General features: G+C 42.3%; 1 protein-coding gene across 6 annotated transcripts in view; it reads right to left on the bottom strand.

Moving 5' to 3' along the window:
• The window catches only part of ATE1 (arginyltransferase 1), a 94,827-nt gene that overhangs the window by 31,836 nt on the left and 39,523 nt on the right, over nucleotides 1-23,468 (bottom strand). For all 6 annotated transcript variants that reach the window (XM_073685370.1, XM_073685367.1, XM_073685369.1 and 3 more), the window contains one exon: nucleotides 2,324-2,356. In XM_073685370.1, the coding sequence (XP_073541471.1) occupies nucleotides 2,324-2,356 (33 nt within the window). The remainder of the gene's footprint in view (nucleotides 1-2,323; nucleotides 2,357-23,468) is intronic.

Raw genomic sequence — 23,468 nt, 5'->3', positions numbered from 1 at the left:
ATGCTTCATGGAAACACTTCTGTAAATACCAATCAGTAGTAAGGCGTCTACATTCAGACCCCTACAATAAGAGCAATGTATTGGTGGAGAGAGGAGGAACTTGCAGAAGGCAGGACACAAAATGACTACTGGACCCCTAAATTGAAATTTGTAAGCTGGGTAAAAGCGCAGCCATGTGCGACAAGCCGCAGCAGGTCTACAGCAAATATCTCCACATGCTTTGTGGAATGGTCCTTCCTGTGGAGGCAATCGACTTGGGATTCTTGAAGCTTTACTTAACCTTATGGGCTTCCTGTTCCAGTCTAATTTTCATGATTTATTAATGAGAAGTAAGTGCATAAAGTTGGGTTTAGGGGTTAATAATAACATATTAATGCAACTATTAATGTCAGAGCAAAAGCTGCAGCAAATCACAAAAGTGTGACATGTTAGGACCTTCGGCTCAGGTATCCATATTCAGGCGGATGAAGGGCAGGAGCTGGAGGAGTGGGAAAAAAGCAATGGAAAAAATGAAAAATTTAACTTGTTCAGACCAGCTTTACGCACAGCAAAAATAAAGTAGGATGCAGGGAACGAACTTTAAAACATCAGGGGATCAAGATACCACGGAGGGGAAAGTCCTCTACATTCATAAAGTGATAAAAAGTTTTTCCTGTTCACACTAATGAGCTGTAACCCATATCTAAGCAGAGGCGAGGATTCAGGATAATTGGACATGCTCAGGAACTCCGACAAAGTCAGATTAGGAATGTAATGACAGCAAATCATTGCAGGCACTTGGGTGTTTATACAATTTATTTCCTTACACGTGCTTAGTACAACGCAAGAATTTCCTCATGAGGTTAGACGTTAAAAGAGGGGGGGGGGGGGTAAAAAAAAAATCTGAAGCGGAAGACCAGCAACCCGATGGATTGATACCATCAAGATAACGGCGGAGAAGACCCTGATGGACCTATCTAGGCTTGCACAAGATCAAGCATCCTGTAGATCGGTCATCCATCAAGTCGACGTGGCTCGAGATCGAGCAGAAGGCCGTAAAAATGAAAACCTGGAGTCATACAATATGGATGGCGGCTTCACAGGGACAGCACGTAGAGCGTACCCTATTCCAAACGCAACGGTTATTCCCATTATAGACATCTATGGCAAAAAACGGCTGTGATCATGGAGCTTCTTGGAGAAGGGACTTGGACCTCCAAGTCACTCATGGCATCTCTATACAATAAGTGACTGAAAAGTGTAAATCCCTCCTCCACGACCCACAACAATGTCAGGAACAGGGAATGTATGATCCATCCAGACAGGGAATGAGAGGAGATGTGACCAGACAAGTTGTGCAGCTCTTTCCAGTCATTCCTACATTGGCAAACAGTATCAGAGGTGGGAATCTACTGAACAGATATTTATGACACATCCTGTGGATGACAAAGGTCAATGATGTGAAAAACCCATTAAAGAGGTCTGAATATAACATTTTTTAAAAAATTTACCCATAATAATTACACCCAGGAATTCTTTCAGCAGGTGGCCACTATAAGCCACTTTCTAGTCCTTCTTGAGGTCTACTTTTCACCACTGTTGCTGCAGGATTTACGGAGACTGGCAGCAATTACTAAAACTTGATCTACCCAAATCTCTGAGACCTTACTCCATAGGCAGCCACGGGAGAAAGAGGGCAGTGATATACCATGACATAGAAAATATCTGTAATTTCTAGTAGTGACTGTTGCAGATCACAATATGAAGTGGCAGCGGTGCCACCTCTCCTGGCAGCGGTGCCACCTCTCCTGGCAGCGAGCTGAGGTTTTCCCTGTCAAGGCCCTTAATCTACCCTGAATATTCATAAAGGTGGAGCTTCTTTCCTAAAACGTCATGCAGGAGGGCCCCTTTCTGGTTTATCCGATGTCCCTCTGCCCGGGATAAGTCATCACAGGCCAGTTTCAACAGTATGATGTGTGAGATGCAAATGGAGCTGGCTTATAAGGGTCTGCAAAAATCTAGAGACTTTCCCTAGTTTTAATTTGCCTTCCTTTACTGCATTTATATAACTTGAAAAACTTTAATATTTATTTGCACTAAAATCCTCAGATGATTCAGGGATAACTTGCAAGACATGTGAGCCAAACATTGGTAAGAAAAAAAAAAGTATATTCACACAGTGCAGCAAAAACCACATGCAGGTTCAACGTGAATTGCTGCGTATCTGCAGCTAACACAAGCCAGGTAAAATTGCAAAACAGTGGAAATTATTGTATTATGAACAGGTATGACATTGGAAACCCCACACAGGACATTCTCCTCTAAGAAATGATAAAGTCCTTACCTCCAGTGGAGAATCACAGAGGAACCTTGTGAACTGTCCCGGAAATGAAGATGAAAAAAAAAATCATAGAGAAAGAAAAAAAAATAAAACAAAGTTACAAACAAATACATATATATTGAATTTTATCACATACTGAAACTGATGGGGTGTAGCGGTAATGTTATTTGTATCTAGTGCGACTGAACCTTTAATATATTCCGTCCCAATATGTCTGACCTCACAAGAGACCCCAGACTGACCCATCATATATAGTCTTATGAGGTGCCGCACCCACTATGGGAAGGAATATCGGCACCCAACACAGACATGACATGCTGTATAGATTATACCACGTTACATGTGCCTGCAGACGTGGAAAGAATCTAGCCCATGGTGTAACAGATAAAACAGTGCCCAAGTAATTGCAGCTGCTTGATGAGGGCCCATAGTGCCTACGGATCTGTCCGTTTTAGTCACTCTTCGTATTCTCATTTTAATTCAAATATTTTTTTTTTCTCTTCATTATTCTTCCTGGAGCTTGTAAGCACTGCACATGTTCAACCACCACTGCAAGATTGCAGCAGTGGCTGGTAACCTAGGCAACAGGCAGTAAATTAAAAAATCTGCACCGTTTTTGGAAGAGTTTTTAACAAGTAAATTGACACGTTTCCCAGTTTTACCGTTCATTTGAAGTTTTTTTTTCCATTAAAAGGGGTTGTACACCAGCTTAATATTAAAATAGAAAGAATCTCTCTTCACTTCGACAGCGATGTCTGGGCCGCCATTTCCGGATAGTGACTTGTTGTGTCATGTGCCGGTTGCAGCCAATGAGCAGCTACCATTTAGCTGCTGCCTTTACTATTGGTCACGGCGAACATCTGCCATGATGTAATATTGATGAGTTGCAGCCTGGAGCCAAGCAGGGGGCGCTCATTGGCTGCAGCCGGTACATGACACAACAAGTCACTCCCGGGAAAGGTGGTGCCGACCTCGATATAACCGTGACACAGCGGAAGGAGAGTATAGATTCTTTAGGGTCCTGAATTGGGTTATAGGAAGTTTCGCCCCCAGCAACTTGCCCACAGCAGTTCGCCCCCAGGTACATTTCGCCCCCGCATGTTTCACCCCCGGGCAATATGTGCGGGGGCAAAACATCCTGGGGGCCAAATGCTGGGGACGAAATATGCGGGGGCGAAACATCCAATTCCCCCTGAATTGATTAAGCTGGGGCTGCCCAATAGTGGACAAATCCTTTAAAAAAAAAAAAACCCTCAAAAATGTAATGTCCAATTGTTGTTTATTCCGAACAGAGGAATAGGACAATACAGATGCGCTGTTATTTTTTGGGGAACAAAAGAACTTACTAAAATGGACGGCAGGAAAGTTGGCAGGTCCTCTTTAAGAGGATGACAACCATTTAAAATCGGAAGCCGCACGAGAGACAAATTAAGGAGGGCAAAAAAATCTCGGCCATTGTTAACCTTTCATCGGAAAAGTCTTAACAGGAAATGTAGAGTATTTGTGTTTAGAGAAAGCCTTTGTGCCAGGTTTTATCTAATTAGCAATTAGCGCTGTGACTTTTCTCGCTCGGGCTGCCGAGCGCGGCCTCTCCAGCTGATTGAGAGCAGGAATGTACTTGCAAGTAACCAAAATAAAAAAAAAAAAAGATTAGTCATGTTTTGATAGAGAAGGTTCACAAACGCAGCCTATATATGGTAAGCGAAGGGTTTATTCCAAGTGTCACTTCTCTTAACGTGGTTCTGCTTTGCGTCCGTGGATGTTTATTTCTGGACAGTTCAGATGTAAATTTACCACTAGCGGAGCTGGATTTTTTATGTAAACACTATACGGAGGATTTATGCTCCTGAACGTTCACTTAGAAGGTGATGCAGAACCCGCAGATCATTCTTTTATGTTTACACAATGTCCCACCATAGCAGTTACATGCGTGAACCAGCAAAAACACGACATTTTCCATCTTGGTTTTGAGTGATGACATGCGCTGCTCCGGGTGTCAGTGTGCAGATGTTCCAGTTTCCATGTGTCACCCCCATATTACCACGCTGAATATTTGCACAACTTTAAGGTCACTAACAGGGTTGCAGACTTATACAGCACCAGCCGTGGACCTCAACGACACAAGACTTTCATATGACAGGCACGGAGCATCCTGCTCATTTATGGATCCAATTATAGAGATTATTATTATTAAGAATTGCAGCATGTGGCAAGTCAAATAAAGTAAGCCACAATAAAAGACCCATCGCTAGGATCGGGCGGCCATATCCCACCACATGCTGGATGAAGGAAATTAATGCGCAGATGTAGGAATAGGAAGACATTTCAAAGAACTAAAAATTCCTCCGCAACAAATGTGATCGCACCAGCAGAAAAATGGCAGCGCCACCGGAGAAGCAGGAGCAAGATGCAGAAAAGGGAACAATGAGAACCTCTCCTACATGTTAATAGTTGGGATAATGCTAGGACATAACTTAGTCAACACCAATATAATAACAGTTGTGAAGACAACCTGTCTCCACTTCTGAAACGTCTGCTTTACTAAGTGGTTGCATTCCTTATTAAATAATAATTCTACAGCATCTTTGCTTTGAAGTCTTCATTGTGCCGGTCCCCTGGCAATATAGGAATAAAATATTACCGGTCCAATTGTCAGTAATGTGTCCCCCTACAGTCTGTATTGTCTACGGACGCACCATATTGGGAAATACTAACATCGAATCTCAGTTTTCTGGTCCATTTGCTTTCCATGGTAAAATCTGACAGCTCCCTGACCCATACAAGTCAATGTAGCTTTTCACACATCAGTGACTTTACTGATCTGTGTGACCGATACAACATAAGACACTCTTTATTGGGTCATTTTGCTGATGAGATCAAATTCGTTCATTTAAGCCTATGGGAGTGAGAGAGGATGCAGGCTTCTCCCCGACATGGCCTTTCAGAGTCGGTCTGTTTTTATTATTTTTTCAGAGACGTCAAAAGAGTAGTTTGCAGGCAGCGGTGACTCCGCGTATCTGGGCAGAGCGCAGCACAGAGAAGCCACAGCTGTTCTACTTCCAGTGGTGCCCACCTTGACCAATGTGCCACTCGGCACAATCGCAATCCAAGAAGGACATCAATCAGGTGAACAGTGGGCATGATTGGAAAAACAGCGGTGACTGCTCAGTGCTGTGCCCCGCCCAGATGACTTGAATGGAGCGGGTGTAGTGTGACTAACATTATTTTCTCCGTTCATCTCTACCTGAAAAACTATACCCTGGAATGAAAAATGAAATATTAATATCGAGCCCTAGACAGCTGTACCTTCATTTAGATAGGCAATTCCAAGACCAGCGTTTTTCTTTAAAATGGCACAAAATATAGATAAAAGGACTCTGTCCCTAAGGCCTCATTCACACATCAGTTTTTCTCGTACAAGTGCTGTTTTTTTTTTTTCACGGATAGGGGTCATAGCATAGTCTATGGGGTAGATAACATGTTTGTTTGTTTTTTTCCTCGGACAGAGGCCTGCACAAAAATAACAGACACTTAAGAAACCCATTTTTTTCCAGCTGAGAAAATCTTATTAAACTCTGAAAGTAAAAACTGACACTGATCAAACTCTGGATGACATTTTGATCAAAAATGCTGATGAAACACGGAATGATTTTCTCATATGACCGAGCCCTCATATTAGCGCCCCATCTTCTAAGCTGATTTATGATCAACTCAAAATTCATCTTCAGCGGGTGATAAATGAGCTGAGAAGATGGTTCGGCAGAAGAGAGATAAGAGTTACAGAACAGACCAGCTCACTGATGGACTCGACGGTGAACTGAAACTGCCAACAGCTACTTGCAGTGATACAGAGGGTGTAGAAGCCAAATGGTTAAAAAAAGGCTAATGAGACCATCATGAAAAAATACTTTCTAGCTAAAAATACAAGTACGATCCATATTAAAGGATATAGATGCCTTCATAAGCATTTTTTTACATTATAGTAGCTCCCAATATATGGCTCACCTTTATATATAATACACGTAAACTTAAATCAGAATTCCATTTAAACTGCATTAATAAACAAATGGATATTTTAGGAAAGTAAGAACTCTGTTGTGAACACTTCCATAATTAAAATCTAAAAGTTCACAGCAGAATTCAATGTATAAAACTGCAGCATAAGGAATTCCAAGGCACAGATATTTTTAAGCGACTACTGTGACAAAGAAAGCCGGAGAGTTAAAGCGCACTATATATTTTGACAGATAACTTAATAGTCTGCCCTGCAGGTGAACTTTCTACAAATGACTGGCGCTTTTCCAGTAATACATAAGGCTTTTATAAAGTCTCCTGAGACACAAGGAAGCCTGTAGGAGGCTGAACAATAAACCAGACAGTTTGGGTACAAAAGTCCTGGTTCTTCAAAGCCCGGTACAGTCTGCCCTCTTTATAGCGCTGGCACGGTAAGTACACTGCTTGCCCATTTACAGCTCCAGAATAGACAACTTCAATCCCACAGCTGCATGATCAGTCCCCAAGGCAGGAGGGCAAGGCGGGTCCTGCTGCCCAACATTTTCCACGTCTGCTAAAAAAAGCAGAGGGCACAAACGTTTTTCACACCAATGCAGGGGACTGGAGTGCTGTCATGTCTGTAAATCTTTCAGCACGGCTGCAAGAGGTTGATGGCAGGAGATTCTTTAAGAGGTCTGGATAACCTTACTCACCGCTACTAGTACAGAGCAAACAAGGGCATCACGGCCGAGCCTGCTGGACAAGGGGATGTTTCATTTATGTACACCGCCATAACATAGGTCAGCATCCCAGTTACCACCTCTAGTACAAAATAAAAAATTTTATCAAATATTTATGTTAAACAGTATTTTGAAAAAAAATGTTAAATTTCTCTTTCAAATTTTTTATACCACTCTCTCTATACATCTCTGAAATACTGCAATTTTCTGCTTTCTAAAACTTAAAAGGCAATTACACTGCGAGATAATCAGGAACGAGTGGTTAAAAACACTTGCGTCACAATTATATTGCTGTATAAACAAGCTGTCGATCATCTATCTAATGACAGAGCAAAACACTAGTTCATCCAGTGAAATTATCTTTTGCGCAGCGAAAGAAATCATTGTTCTTGGTGGTGCATCATCCTGTGTAATCAGGACTTGCACTGTCGGAAACTATGGCAGCCTATGTGCACCGAGCCATCTATTACAGAGCGTTCATTGCGCAGTGTGTACTTTGGTCTTCCTGTGGAAATCAGCATTTACGGTAAATGACTACCAACAGACGGTCATATTGTGCCGCCGGTCGGTCGGTGTTAAAAGGACTTTTATACTAGATATTTGCACTTCCTGGTATTTACACAAGACTTTTCAGCAGTCTCATTACCATCACAGACAGATTTACAATGAATGACAGCACCAGTACAGTAGATAACACAGAATCCACCAGTCACAGTAAGTGATGTCACAGCTTACCTCCTCCCTTCACTATTACCTTTATCCTTATAGGAGCATGCTCAGATCAATAGCTCAGAACACTTCTATACAAAAAGATAGGGTCTGAGACAGTCATTTGCTGCTAGTTTCAATGTGCCTTAAAAGAAGTACAGTGGCTTGTGAAAGCATACTGTTAAAGCAACACTTGAGTAGTTTAAGGGGAAAAGTATAAATGTTCTGGAGTGGTCTAGTCAAAGCCCAGACCTTAATCCAATTGATAATCTGTGGTCAGACTTGAACATTGCTGTTCGCCAGAGGAACCATCTAACTTGAAGGAGCTGGAGCAGTTTTGCCTTGAGGAATGGGCAAAAATCCCAGTGGCAAGATGTTGAAAGCTCATAGAGACTTATCCAAAGTGACTTGCAGCTGTAACTTACAGAAAAGGAGGCTCTACAAAGTACTGACTTTAGGGGGAGGGGGAGGGGAGGGCTGAATAGTTCTGCACATTGAAGTTTACAGTTATTTTGTCCTATTTGTTGTTTGCTTCACAACAACAAGAAGACCAAAAGATTCACAGTTGTTACATGAACTGATGCAAAGCCTCAAAAAAATTTGAAATTCCAGGTTGTGAGTCAAACTAGGCCAGTCGTGAAAAAGTGCAAGATTTTGAATAATAAAAATAAATACATTTATATAAAAATTGTATTTTAAATATTATACATATTATAAATGAACCAGACAAATGACCAGTCATTTGCATGCAGAAAAGAAAAATCTAAGCTTCAGTTTACCCAAGGCAGACACTGGCGAGAGGGATCCGTAACCGTGCTCCTGGTCCAAATGGCACCATTTTAGGTCAGCCTGAACTCTGATTACCGCTTCCCTCATATTACAATTGGAGGATAACAGTGGTCTAAAAGCCAGAGCAGTATCAGTCTTCACGACTATTAGCAGAAAATTGCTGACTACTTTTAGCCGCTAGTGCGATAGTACAGAATGAACCATTTTATTGTTGCCCTGCTGGTCATCATTTAGCTCAGGGACTAAGGAAATTTATTTTACCCAAGAAAATGCAAAATCCTACATCTGGGCAAGAAAAATGATAAAAAGCATACACTGAATGGTAGGAATAGGGCTAAGAAACAGCATGTGTGAAAAAGACTTGTGTATACTAATAGATCACAGACTGCACATGAGTCCACAGTGTGATGCAGCAGCAAAAAAGGCAAAAACAATTATGGGTTGCATTAACAGAAGCATACAGTCTAGATCACGTGAATTAATTATCCCCCTCTACTCCTCTTTGGTCAGACCTCATCTGGAATACTGTGTCCAGTTCTGGGCACCATATTTTAAAAAAATACATCGAAAAACAGGAGCAAGTTCAGAGATGAGCTACCAGGATGGTGAGCAGACTGCAAACAATGTCCTACGAGGAACGGTTAGAGGATTCTGGAATGTTTAGCTTGCAAAAGAGAAGACTGAGAGGAGACTTAATAGCTGTCTACAAATATGTGAAGGGCTGTCACACTGTAGAGGGATCAGCTTTATTCTCATTTGCACAAAGAAAGACTAGAAGCAATGGGATGAAACTGAAAGGGAGAAGATACAGATTAGATATTAGAAAAAACTTTTTGACAGTGAGGGTGATCAATGAGTGGAACAGGCGAGAGTTGGTGAGTTCTCTTTCAATGGAAGTCTTCAAACAGAGGCTGGACAGACATCTGTCTGAGATGATCTAGTGAATCCTGCTTTGAGCAGGGGGTTGGACCAGATGACCCAGGAGGTCCCTTCCAACTCTACCATTCTGTGATTCTATGAAACAAGCACTGAGGGGAAAAAAGTCCTACCACTCTTTCTCAATTTACGGGTAGCTGAAAGAAATGAGAATTTTCTAGTGACTGACGTCCTGGAAGGAATGAGCACAATGCCTGTCCAATCTTCATCTTGTTACAGTTATTGTGTCACGTACAAGGTAGAGCCATTCACTGGTGTTAGTCTTCAGAATGACATGATTATAGGCCTGACAATTGGCAGGGAGGCAGAATAGGCAGTTATTCGAGTCCTCACTTTATTTAAGTGACTGTGAAATCTGGCGATTATAATAAGGAAATCACAAGAAACTGGATACTCTTGTTCACCCCTTTAGTTGCAGTTCAACACATCCCCCAAGTCATTCCCACTAGGCTGCTAATCCTTCCCCAGCCGGGATAATCTCCACAGTATTACATGTATAAACACTAGAGTAATGGGGATCCCACCATTGAGCGCAGACTGAACCCATTAAAATGGAAAAAAATGCAGGATAAATAATATCAATCTAAGGAAAATAGATTAAAAAAAATTTCATTGACAAAATATATATTTAATATATATGTATAACAGAATATACACAACTCCTCAACATTTAAATTGCAACACAAAGAAGGAAAAGTTGTGGCTTTAAGACAATCACAGGATAGATAGACATGTTAATGATATGGAAATTATGAAAAAAATGGAAACAAGATTTTCAAAACAAGGAGAATGTTCAATGTTCTATCATGCTGACTGCACTTGGGCAAGTCATCAAGATCCGCTGCTTTACGAATGCCCACCAATGACGCCCCAGATGTGCTTAATAGGAGACAAGTCTGGAGACACTGCAGAACCATGGTAGCACGTTTAGGCTACGCAGGCTGCTCACAGCAGTACGAGCAACATGTGGAGCTGTCAGCAGTGGATCTTGATGATTTGCCCAAGTATATCAAAATAGCAAAACATTCCTCAGGCAACCATTGATAGCATTCCAAGGTGTTTAAGTATTTCTGCATGTAGATACTGAATAAATAGAGAAGTTTTGAAAATTCTGTTTCCATTTTTCATTAACATGGCTATCCATTCTGTGATTTCCAATAGAGCAGCACCAGTCCCTCCAGGTTAAACAAAACTACAACAGATAAATCCACAGTAAAAAGGCAGTACGCCATGCTTGAAGTCAGAGCAAAAACTGACTTTTTAATGACCCATAGATATGGCATTGTTTTGGCTCAATCAATAACACCCTTATTCAAGCCTTAAAAATAACTTCTCATTTGAGCCAAATTTCATCACACCTACTCAGCTTTAGCACTGAATCAGTGTTGATAGTGCTGTCTTTAATATATTAACACACATGCAGAAAAAGGTGGCACTGTCTGCACTGATTCAATGCAAAAGCAGAACTCATTTTCCCATAGGTTTGATGATATTTGGCTCAAACACACTTATTTTTATCTGGTTATATACATATATGGAGTCTTCACAACCTCAGGTCTTAGGGGCTGTTCCCAATATGCAGTGGTTAGTGTCCACAAAAAGTGGTCAAAGTTAGGACTACTGGAGAACCAGTAACAAGGTCACCCACCACTCACTGCTGCATGTCAGCTTCAGCTAAGAAAAACAAATCTTACTGTTGCAAATATCATTTTTGCACTTTCCTCTATATTTTATCTCAGGTAATAGAACATAATGCCAAAAAAACACAAACTTAAAAACAAACAATCAAAACAAATCCTTTGTTTGTTGCAAAAAATTGGAACTGAATTATGGCCAATGACCATCTTTATCTACTGGAACATTAACAACTGTTCAGTCTATGGACAGGTTAAGAGTTTGCTTTTCAGCAATGTGTATACCGTAAACTTGGTTTAAGACTTAAAAGACTACAGCTCATCTATGCTGACTGCACCATCACACACAGCAATGTGACAAATGTGTAATTGCTTCCTCCTGATGCCTTCAGACGATGCCTTCAGACAGTGCAGTCCTGCTCCTTTCAGAACATCTGTTCCTTCTTAACCCAACACCCATTATGCTCCTATCTAAAGGGCTCTACATTCTGCCCAGGAAAGTCTTGGGCTGGAAAAATTAAGATAAGTGAGGAATAAGAGTGAGGAAAGATTTGGCATGGTAAATGTTCGTGCAATTACTGGTCTCAGTTTTTATATCCCAGGGAAAAAAAAAATATGAACAATAGATTTGTGACACCCCAGGGGTCTGGTTGCCACAGTAATAGAGATATTATGTCTGAGAGCAAGTGGGAGGTTTCTCTGGTCAGGAGCCCTAAACATGCAACACGGCCCACCCAGACCTGGGAGGGGAGGAATCTGCCTTTAAAAACTGGGTCTGGGGCGGGATTAGAGCAGTCAGAGCCTGGAGAGGGAAAGTGAGATCAGGAGCTCTGGAGGAGCAGTAGCTGAAGGCCAGGGGCTGTGAGCAGAGATATAGCTCGCCCTGGCTGAAGACACTAAAACCGGACACAGGAGTCCGAGGCTGTGGGGACTGATATACACCCAGCAGCAGAAACCAACCGGCAGGGGATTCCAGGTCCTCTGGCCATAGAAGCCCGGAGGCTCAGTCACAAAGAAGGGACCAGCGCCGCCACCCAGGAGCGGAGGCTAACAGAAGGCCCCAAGTCACCAGCCATACGGGTGAGCACCACACGGTATACTCAGGGACGTGGGCTACTTGTAACCGCTGACAGCAAGGTAGCCAGGAAGAGTGCAGATAAACGGGGAGGCCTACAACTCCACCTGGCCAGGGGAACTCCTGCTTGCTCGCAGACTGACCAGGCCCCTTATACTAGCCAGTACTCCCGGGAGGGTCTGCCTTGTACCATCAGTAAAGACCCTGAACTGCACCACACGTCTCTGTGATTCCTTGCCGCTCCTGCACCATTAGCACTGGGACCCTCACACCATCACTCCCATCATCTTCCACATTAGCTGCCCTGAGGCAATACTTCTCCCGTGGGGAGTCATCCCATACTCGGCTGCGCAAACAATATCAGCCTCAGCGGTCTGCAGCGCAGCGACGGTCCCCACTGACCGCAATCCACGGGTGGCGTAGTCGGACACTTATTACAATACAAATAGACTGCCACTGGTTTGACCACCCTGGGCACGGACCGGGTCACCGCCACACGGAGACTACAACCCCCATCATTCTACAACAGGCCCGGTTCCGGGTTCCCCTGCACAACACAGGCCCAGGGGGCGCGTCAGATTCATCATAAAGAAAGAAAAAAGGAGAAGGCCGAGAAGTAGGAGAAGGCCGAGAAAAAATACTCTACCTTTAAAATCAATCATGGTTGATCATTTTTAGTGCAGTCTTGGGCACCAGGTGCAAAGGATCCTATAATAATCAAAGTCCAGTTGTATAGAGCAAAAGGAAGTCTAGGTATTACTGGCATAATAGGATCTCTTAAAGGGTGTTTGCATCTTATAAAAAGTGTTGGAATGTCACTATGACTGGTGGGGGTCTCCTCCACTGTGGCAAACAGCTTTTGCTCTGACCCTTAATTTTAAGTAATATGCCATCCCTTTGCAAGGTGATAACAGCCCATTTATTTTTTGTGTGTTACCAGGATATTGGGGCCTATGCTACACTTCTATACAGTTCAGTAATAACGTTATTTCCTCGTGATTATTTTGTCAGTTGATGCGGAATTTCATTTTGGTTAAAAGGAGCATACAAAAAGTTCATCCAAATAAATCCTGCAACATATCCACCCCAAGAACATCAAGATATCTAGGTCTGCTTTAAAGTTCTCAAGTAAGGTAGGTAGTACTAAAAGGATTCTCTCATCACAGAAAACCTCTTTCCAAGGGTTATTCTCAACAAAGTTTATCTAGAGGACAGAGCAAAAAAGTTTCCAGGTCCCTGGTCAGGCATCCCCGTCGATAATTTGTGAGAGCCAGACCTTCCTAGACGGGAACTCGAAACCTGGGTGCCTCAGGAGTTTAGATCACCCTCAAGCATCTTATGATGTTTCAGGCAAAGTCACTAAGCCTCATATGAAGTCATGACGTGCCACGAAGTGTTGTAAAAAGCAGTGGCGCCCAAGACTCAGAGTGCCAGCCGAGGAAGTTCGCAGTACCCTTGTCCAGCTGCCATGGAGTACCGTACTTGGCAGTAGACCAAGGGCCTGTGAATCTTTCTTCTCGACTCTTGTGATAACAGGAACATTTTAAATAAGACACTCAGATACCATCTCAAAAAAAGTAATTCTACAAATATATCTGCATCTGCCAGGTAATAATACAGATACCTGCATATTACCTGATTCAGAAGGCAAGAATGGTCTTGAGTAGACAAAAAAAGACTTGCCCCTCACGATATTTGCAGGGCAACTATAACAATTTAAATATTTTGGTAGATTTCAGAACATTGGTCAAAAAAGACAAATCCACAATACTACAGCGAGAAGACTCAAAGTTCTAGCAAAAATATGTGAATTGAATCGCCGTTTTCCACTCCCACCCCCCCCTTTGGTTTCCTCTGCATTGAAGGAAGGACCACCTTGTACAATAACCAATATTGCCATAAAGGGACCTCTATCCTTGTCTGACCGCCAAAGCAAACACATTCCCCCACCACAGTGTTTTAGTGGCTTCTATTTACAGCAGCCAAGGAAAATGGAGGATGCTCACATTACAGGAGTTATGCAAAAGGTGCCAGCAGTGCATCATAATGGACCTCCGACTTCACTGCACGAAACGCTTTCTGCAGAACAAAACTGTGCAAAGGTGAGCTGCCATCTCCTAAGCCAATATAGTGGGGGGGAGCTAAATAATCCTGGTGAGTGCTGGTTACATCTATTTGGGGTTCAACTAAAATGCAGGCATATCTGCATCACAGAGAACAAGAAAAAAACCCACAAAAATACTAAATCCGAAAGCCTAAGCCAATGGCACAAACATACAGAAAAAAGTCCTGCAGATACCATTTATTACCCATCCACTTGCTTGGATATAGGTCCAACTGCAGGAACAGTCGTGTGTATGCCCAACTGCCGCTCTGTACAACTCTGCCTTACCGCGGGGGCAGCCGGAGCTGTGGTCTCCTACTTTTGATATGAGATCTAGCAGTTGGAAACTCTCCAATAGTAACATGCCATATCCTTGTTTACTCTTATGTCAAATATAGGAGGGCAGCAAGGATTGTTTAGACTTCCATCGTCAGGAACAACCTTATCTATTGTTAATGGTCCGATATGAAGAACATTTCTATCCTAAAGGACCTCTCTTTCACCCAATCTGCATGCCAGGTAGGGACAGTTGCCGATGCAACCATCCACTGTCTGGCAGGAATCAGAATAGATACTAGAATAGGCCACATGCACGATTTCCACCGACCATTGGACAGCTGCCTCTGCAACCGACACCCCCGGAGACCAGCAGAGTCTCTCCACAACTGACGTCAGAGAGGTGCTGCACAAGCCCTTTAATTTTTTGATTGTTCTTTACATAATGGCAAATCTACCTCATTATAAGACATTAGAGAAGTAGATTTAAGACAGTATAACCTACCGTATTTAACATAAGTGAAATTAATCTTGGTGGCTATGTAAGTCGACATCTATCTTTCCAAATAGAACAAGAATAGAACTAAGAAATAGCTCTTTTTTTGCAATTAAGAGGAAAGTAATTTTATCAGGTTACCGAGAATTGACTGTGGAAACAGACCATAGTTATTTCTTTTCTAGTTTGTGACCAAGGAGACACATAGTTCTGCATAGGAACCGAGATGTAAAACACTCGGATATTTTTAAATAAGACTTTCTATTTCTGAAGCATTGGAACCATAAGAAATTGAGCTGCTAAGTCTATGTTCACACGTTGCGTTTTTGCTGTGTTTTTTTTCTACAGGCAAAACCTGCTCTCTTGGCAGTAAAGAAGCTGCTTACAAAAAGCAGGTTTTGCTGTGTTTTTGAAGATCCCAAAGTTCAGCTTTGCTTTCACCACAGAAGCATGAACAACGCAAGGTATTAGGTCACCAATGCAAGACCCAAGTGAAACCATAAAAACATTTTTGGAAAAAAAACTGAAATTGATCAAATTATTTAGTTGAAAAAGATTTGTGTGTCTGAAAAAATAGTGACTATTTGAACAAAAAAGTTCTCGAAAAAATACACAATTATAAATGTAACAGCGGGCGGAGGTGAATTGGTGGGGAATAGTTTACCTAAAACATTGGCAGACCATTGAGTTTGTATGACACTTAACTTTCACACTTTGGTCAGCCCTTGTTCAATTTCACACCTTGGTCGGCTAATGTTTACTTACGCATCACTAATTTAATTACTATTACTGTACTAATCCTAACTGTCATTCTCAAGTGAGGACACCAAGACAATATTGGTTTAAACTTGGTAAAATCACAAAAATAAATGGGTTCCACATGTAGCTGTACTTGCTTTTTTTCCACTAAAAGCGCAGCAAAACCTGATATCTGCGTTTTTACACTTACTCATTGCTCCCTATGGGTGAAAAAACACTGAAAGAAGCAGTTTTCCAATTCAGTCAGGAAAAACAAACAAACTGTGTGTGCATTAGATTTCTGAAATCTTAGCTTTTGCTGAAAAAAGGCAGCAAAAACGCAATATGTGAACATAGCCCAAGATGAGCATACATAGGTTTCCTATTCTAGGGTATTGCAAATTTCTTCAGCGCTGTTTTATTTTCTAAATTGAGAGGTAATACATTAAACTTTAGTTATGCCCGGCTATACAGAAGGTAATTTTTTTTTTTCCAAGTTCGGAAAGGTTACAAGTCATTCAACAAACATGCAGAAGGAGATGGAAGGAACCGAAAATCAGGACGTGTTTTGACTCTAACTAATGCATACTTTTTCTTCCTATAAAGCCTGGTGCCACTTGGCAGTACGAGCTGGAACTGTAGCAAAATCAGAAAAAAAGCCTCACTCGCACCTACTCTGCCATTTTTACTGTTTGAAAAGTTAATAAACTTGTTACCTTATGAAACAACGGCAGCTTTGCCTGAAATCTAGGGCGACTACTATTACAGAGCCCGTAGTTGTTAGCAAGGAGATTATAAAGGGGCTCAGAAGGCCGCGTACAGGAATGGCGGAAAGTAAAACTTTATCTAGAACATTGCACAGTGAAATCTGCAAAGCGCATTAGGGCACAAGTCATTAACGACAGTCAAACCGAGATGCTTGAATAAAGGGCGAGCTGCGGTGGCGTCTAACACAGCCTGCAATTAATCGGAATTACAGAGACAAAACAGAAGCCGCAATGGTTCGTGTCTATGCAAACCATCAACGCTTTCTGTGTACTTTGGATGTTGCTGAGAGTGAATGTGCCAAAGAGTCCTCAGCAATACTAAATAGAAGAAAGGCATTCGTAAATTCTAGGCGTGGTGAGGGAAATAAAAAGGGTATAAAATAGACACGGGCAAAAGTCACAAGCTGTAAAGGAGTTATAGAGCCTGGACATCAATATCAAAACCAGGCAGAAGAGGAATTTTATTTTTCTTATTCATTTTTAAAGAAAACAAAAATCCCAACCGCTAGTATTCGGAGTCCAAATATTCAGTACAGCCTCTTCACCACCTCGGGGTGAGCGCAAAGGATCCTGCCGGCCGGCAAAAGTAGAGATTGTGGATGCACAGTCCAGTCCTCTTCATGTAAAAATGCTTTATCAATCCATAAACACAAGTCATAAAAGTAGATAATACAACTATTGTTATGCCTTTTATTACGAATTAATAGTGAATTTTTTTATATACAGAATGCTGGGCTGGGCATTCACAATCTCCTATGGGTTTGATTTTTTTTTTTTAGGCCAAGTTCACACTGGTGTTAGGAGATTTAATTCACCATTGGAACCAGAAAACAACTCCTGCAAGAAACCGGTCTGTTCTATGATGGATGCAAATAGAACCAGAGGGACCCCCATTAACTATAATGGGGTCTGTTTGGTTACCGCTTGGGTGGCTGTCACTTTAATGGAAAACTGCTAAGAATTTGAAATGGAGCCGCCAATAGGCACAACTATGAATCTAGCCTAAATGTGATAACACACCTTAGATAGCTGTTGGCAAAACAACAGCTTTTTGGGCAGACATCTATACCTCCCAACCCCTCGGCCTGTGTTCCTAATGTGGAAAGGGGAGTAGTTGCTGTCAGAAACCTCTGGTAACTGCTCATCTCCTGATCTCCTGGGAGGACAAATTGATTGGGCATATTGAAATCAAACATGCTTACTCTTCTTTCATCCCCCCCCCCCCGCCTAAGATCTGCCGTCAGGGAAGAGACAGGACACCCACATACAAGCAAGATGATAGGTGCGTTGGGCCAACATTTATCTAATGTGCACAGGTACTTTAACAAAAATAAGCTACATTTACAGAATAAGACATGATATTAAAAAGAGGTTGTCAGGCCTTAGGCTACAAGTCTGCAGTCACTATGTGGCTGCAGACTTGTGAATTCTCACATCGCAGGCACTGAGGATTCACCGGTGCCAGGAGCAGGATGTCATGTGACCACAAATATGTGATATGCAAACTCCTGGCCACAATCCAACTAGACGTGTCCAGCCTCACTCAATACACTGGTATTAAGCAAGGATGCACCCAACTAGTCGGCATGTAACAGCATGTATACAAATCACATACTCACGCACCTGCTGCTCCCTGAGCCAGCACCACAGACCTGTAGCCTAAGGCTGGACAACCCCTTTAAGAGCCTTGTCCTGTCCCTTTTATAACCCTCCTGGAAATTTATGAACAAACAGGTGACTGGGAATTACCACTCCTCTTGTCAACAGGGTATGTCCCTACACAGTATAAAGTTATGTTATGTTAACTTGCTTCCCAGCAGCATCACAAAAATAAAACCACACACGTGTACAGAGTGCATGTTTCAATTAACTTGTCACATGTTCCCATAGATTGTCTAGCAAACTCACAAAGCCATGAAAGGGGTTTTCCGTATATACATTTTTCACGCACAACGGATTTTGTAAGGATAAAATAATAAACTCAGGTGTTACCCTCCCCAGGTCCAGTGCTACCTCTCCACCATTGCGCTGGTCTTTGCTGAGAGGGTGCAGTAACGACTACGGCACACATGACCATTCAGCCAATCACTGACACTGATGTGATGTAACATAGCACAAGCTGCTGAGCCCAGTGATTGGCTAGAGCAGTCAGTCATGCGCTATATTGCAGCTTGTCAACAAAGACCAGGAGCAGTGGCAGAGAGGCAGCACTGGACCTGGAGGAAGTTAACAGATGACTAGGGTTGAGTGAGTATGTTATGTCAGAGTGTGCTCGGGCCGAGCTCCGAGTATTTACAGCTGCTCGGTGATCAGGTTAAATCTCTCCTATGTGCATGATTTGCGACTGTTTGACAGCTTTATTACATGTGAGGAATGTGTAAGAAATAGACATTCCTCCCATGTAATAAAACTGTCAAAACAGTCGCAAATCATGCACACGGGATCGATTTAACCTTATCACCGAGCAGCTGTAAAAACTGGGAGCTGGGCCCGAGCATACTCGGCGAAAGGGTTAACAGAACATACTCGCTCAACACTACAGATGACTTATTTTAACATTGTGAAAACTGCTGGGGGTGAAAAACGTACTCCTGGATAACCCCTTTAAGATGATTGTTCGCAGCAACAGGGTTCTGCAGTAAATACTGCAACAGTTCTGTCAAAAAAAATAAATGCACTAGAAAGGCATTTCTGCAGAATGTCAATTCTTTAAGCGACTTTGCTTATGTTTTTTATCCCCCATTCCTTAGGGCTCATTCAGACGTCCGTACAAATCTTTCTGGGCACAGACCTCTATTGTATGGACTGGCCCTGGGTCTCCCAACCAGAGCGTGACAGTCTATGATGCAGTCACGCTAAGGTCAGGAGAGACGCGGCCAGTCTATGCATTGCAGTCCAATTTTGAACCTATTGTCTGAATGAGCGCTTAGAATGGGTGAAAAACTCTGAAAGTATTGACATGCTGATTAAAAAAAAAAAAACGCACAGCAGCTCAAAAGACGAAAATGCAAAAAAAAGGGCAATCTAGAACGTACAACTGCTTTATAGCTGCTGTGTTAAAGGGTTAAAAAGGAGTGCAGAGTGCGGTGGGGGAGCGATGGAGAGAAGGCATTCCATCACTCTGCTGGCCGGCTTCCTCGCACATGCTGTTACTGCACAATGTCAAAGCTGTGATTGTCCCTTAGAGCTGGAACGCGCTGAGCCCCGTGTGCTTGCCTCCTGCATTTCCGTTTCACTGGCGGGTGGCTGTGGTTTAGAAATCACGCAAAGTGTACCCCCTCTATAGGAGGAAGGGGGGAGATGGCTGAGCTAATGTAGTAGAGGAGAACAGAGGAACGCTTGTTCACCTTCTCCCAGCGAGAATGGAGGCACACAGAGCAGGCTATATTTAAAGGTCTGGCCTGACCGCAGATCCAGCATGGAGGACAGGGACCTCGACTGTCCTGGAGTAGCATAAGGGAAGGCACTTCAGGAAAATGTTTATTTAAACTTCATTTTGTTGAGACGGTTGCAGATTTACAGAGAGGGAAAAAGAAAAAAAAAAAAAAAAAAAGAAAAGAGGTTTGTTTAGTATGGTCGATACAAAGTATCACAGGGGACAAGATGATCAGCTCCAGACTGAGCAGCAATGACAACTAGACCAGACTGGCTGGATTCCCTCATCTGAAAGACATTACCCTTGTATTTCTCTGATCTAATGCACAGGACGTCGGGGTATACACAAATGCCAAAGCGCCCTACTCGAATCAACCCATACAAACAGATGCAACATACCTGGTAGGGAAAGCAAGACCCGCAACAACGTCATTTCATAGAGTAGCCATCACTTATCAAAACAATAAAGAATGCTTATCTAGAATAAAAAAAAAACAAACAGTCTACTTTCTTCCAAAAACAGCACCAAAACGGCATACAGGTATTGCAATTCAACCCCAATCACCCCAGAAGGGTTGTTCAACACTAAACTATTGAGATCCATGTGGGGCAACATCCAGTTCCCCCATCGATCAGCAGCATTGGGGGCAGCATGGATGACCCAAGTCAACAGATACCTGCCAGGATGTGTGCACGGCCATCAGGACAGGTGACCAATCCATGCCGGTCATGTACACGTCCTCACAAGTATCTGTGTGTGTATCATCATTGGCGTCGCTCACCTCCCAATGTGGATGTGAGGAGCGCCGCACAATCCTTCTGATGGAGCCAGGACACATACCATGGATAGGTTTACTGCCGTTTCTGCAAGAAAGTAGTCATGTTTTTATAGTCGTGGACAACCCTTTACAAAAGTAAGCAGACAAGAAGCACAAACTATTACAAGAAACAGGTAAAATACGAGAAAGCGCTTACTATATGGTGAGGCCATATGACTAACTTACCGGGAATCAATCTGCAGGTTTTTGCGGTGCAATCCGAGAGAGCGCGCGCGCCGGGGTGCAATCCGAGAGCACCAGGGCAGAGCCCCCGATTCCAGTAATGTGTTACTTGCTAGTCTGTGTTTTTCTGTTTCAATAAAATCAGGAGGAGATTATCAAAACAGGACAACTGCCCTCGTACCTCCTAGTTCAGCCACACATCCAACTATTAGTAGCTTTCTGTAAACATACAATGTACACAGAAAACTGCTAATCAGTTGTATTCGGGGGTCATACACAGCTCAGCATTCACAGCTGTGCTACATCTGCAGCAGTCAAACTGTGATTCAATCACAACTGCTGCACCCAGTAAACTAATTGATACATCACTGGAATCAGGGTCTCTGTCCCTACATCATTCTGCTGTCAGATTACATAGCAAAAACCCTGCTAAGGCAGCTATATGGCCATATATATCATAGGAAATTGAATAAAATGATACCTTGATATCTGCGACCCGATGTTTTGTTCCGGAGAAATCCACATTTCTCTTACTATGTAAATGAGTTGCTCAGATCTATCGGTGGGAAATATATATTCCTGAGAATCTGCCTGCAGAGCTTATTTTAAATGACAGGGAGCGTTACCAGTGTGAGACATGTAATGACTGACAGTCCGCTCTCCTGATTTACATGTCTCACCCTGGTAACGCCCCCATTCATTTACAATAAGCTCTGGGTGCAGATTCTCAGGGAGATCTATGTCCAGCCCATAGATCTTAACAGCTCATTCACATACTAAGTGAAATGTGGATTTCTCTGGAATAAGACATCAGATTGCAGATATCAAGGTATCATTTTCATCAGCTTCCTATGACCTACATGCCCATATAGACGGCTTAGGAGAGTTGATCACACTAATCGATTCCCTTTACTAATCCCCAGTGACTAAAAAGTGATCTCTGGAGAAGAGATCTTCCAGCCATCTTTGTATAGATTCAGAAAATGAATAGCTGGAATAGAGCTGTGTCTGGCAGCATCAGATGCCCTCTATGCTGGTAATGGCGGACAAGCACCACTCCTGCCAGTTATTTTGGGCAGCTTTGTTGTAGCATGAAGGAGGTGGCAGGGTCATGCAACCCTTTATTTAGGCTGAAGATAGTGAGGTTGTCCTTAACAAATCAAGTTGGCGATCACATTTTGTCCTAAGACCCCCGCGAAAAAAAGAAAAAGAAAAAGAGCTTTAAATGTGATTGGGCGCTATGAATAAATATTCCTAGTCTGTGCAGACACTGTTATATGTGACCGCTGCCAAAATCACTCACATATTGCCTTCCAAAGAAAACTTTTAGTAGGCACCAGAGAGCAGCAGCTGGCATCCAAATTACAAAGGTGAACAAATAAAAAAAATCCCATCCTAAATCAGCAAACTAAAGTACAGCCAATAAGAGGATATGGCGGCATTAGCGCGGTGTTCTGGGGTATGAACCAAGAGATAAATCAGAGCCCGCAGACTTTTCAGCTACATTTCTTCAAACTTGGTGCATGAGAACATTAAAAGGGGATTTCTCAAAACTGTAAGCTATCCGCTATCGATAGGAAAAGGAATATCTTGACGATTGTGAACTTGAGAATGGGAATGTGCAGAGCCCCTTCTATATGGAGAGGAGGATGCGCAGGCAACTCATGGTTTACTGGACTGCCAGCTAAAAAGCCGAGCAATTGTACCTGGATTTATCCAGCACCATGCAGATGGGGCTCTGCAGAGCCTTGTTCCCAGGATTGCCGGCCCTTTAAAGGGTTATTCCCAATAAAACAAATTATCCCATTGGTATCCCATGGATTGGGAAGAACTAGCGCTTGGATCTCCATCTCTCTCTCGAGAACAGGGCTCCACAGCCCCATTCTGAATGGAACAGAGGTGCACACGCTCGGCCTCTGCTTCATTCATGGTCAACGCGACTACCGGAGAAAGCCTAGTACATCGCTCGGCAGTCTCCACCAGTCTTACAGTCAATGAATGGAGTGGAGCTTGATCATGCAAATACCTTGTTTCAGAACGGCTGGGGTTGTCCCTTCAATTGGATGCTCAACGATCAGCTAAGTATCCCCAATCCTACTGATAGGGGAGTACTTATTTTTTGGGGAATATCCCGTTAAAGCTGCATTTATACATTTTTTTTGCATTTTTCTTGCTAGTTAATACCTGCCATTATTTTCATTTTTTTAACAGGCATTTTCATGCCATTTGTATACACACACGTTTTTTATATTATAATATAAATATATATATATATATATATATATATATATATATATATATATATATATATATATATATATATATATATATATATATATATATATATATATCTCTAAAAAAAGCTCATGTTGCTATTAATTTAAAAAAGTAAACTAAAAAAGAGCCACAAAAAAATGCCGTGGACTTAAAAAGTAAGAAAAAAAGGGTCAAAAACCATTAGAAAAAAAAAAACATGCCATAAGAGGCATATAAGGAAAAAAATAAAAATGCTGCGT

This window comes from Phyllobates terribilis, unplaced genomic scaffold (genome assembly GCF_046119375.1).
Source record: "Phyllobates terribilis strain yellow unplaced genomic scaffold, ASM4611937v1 Scaffold_5__5_contigs__length_657084704, whole genome shotgun sequence".
Lineage (NCBI taxonomy): Eukaryota > Metazoa > Chordata > Amphibia > Anura > Dendrobatidae > Phyllobates > Phyllobates terribilis.
This window is presented reverse-complemented; position numbering and strand designations above follow the sequence as displayed.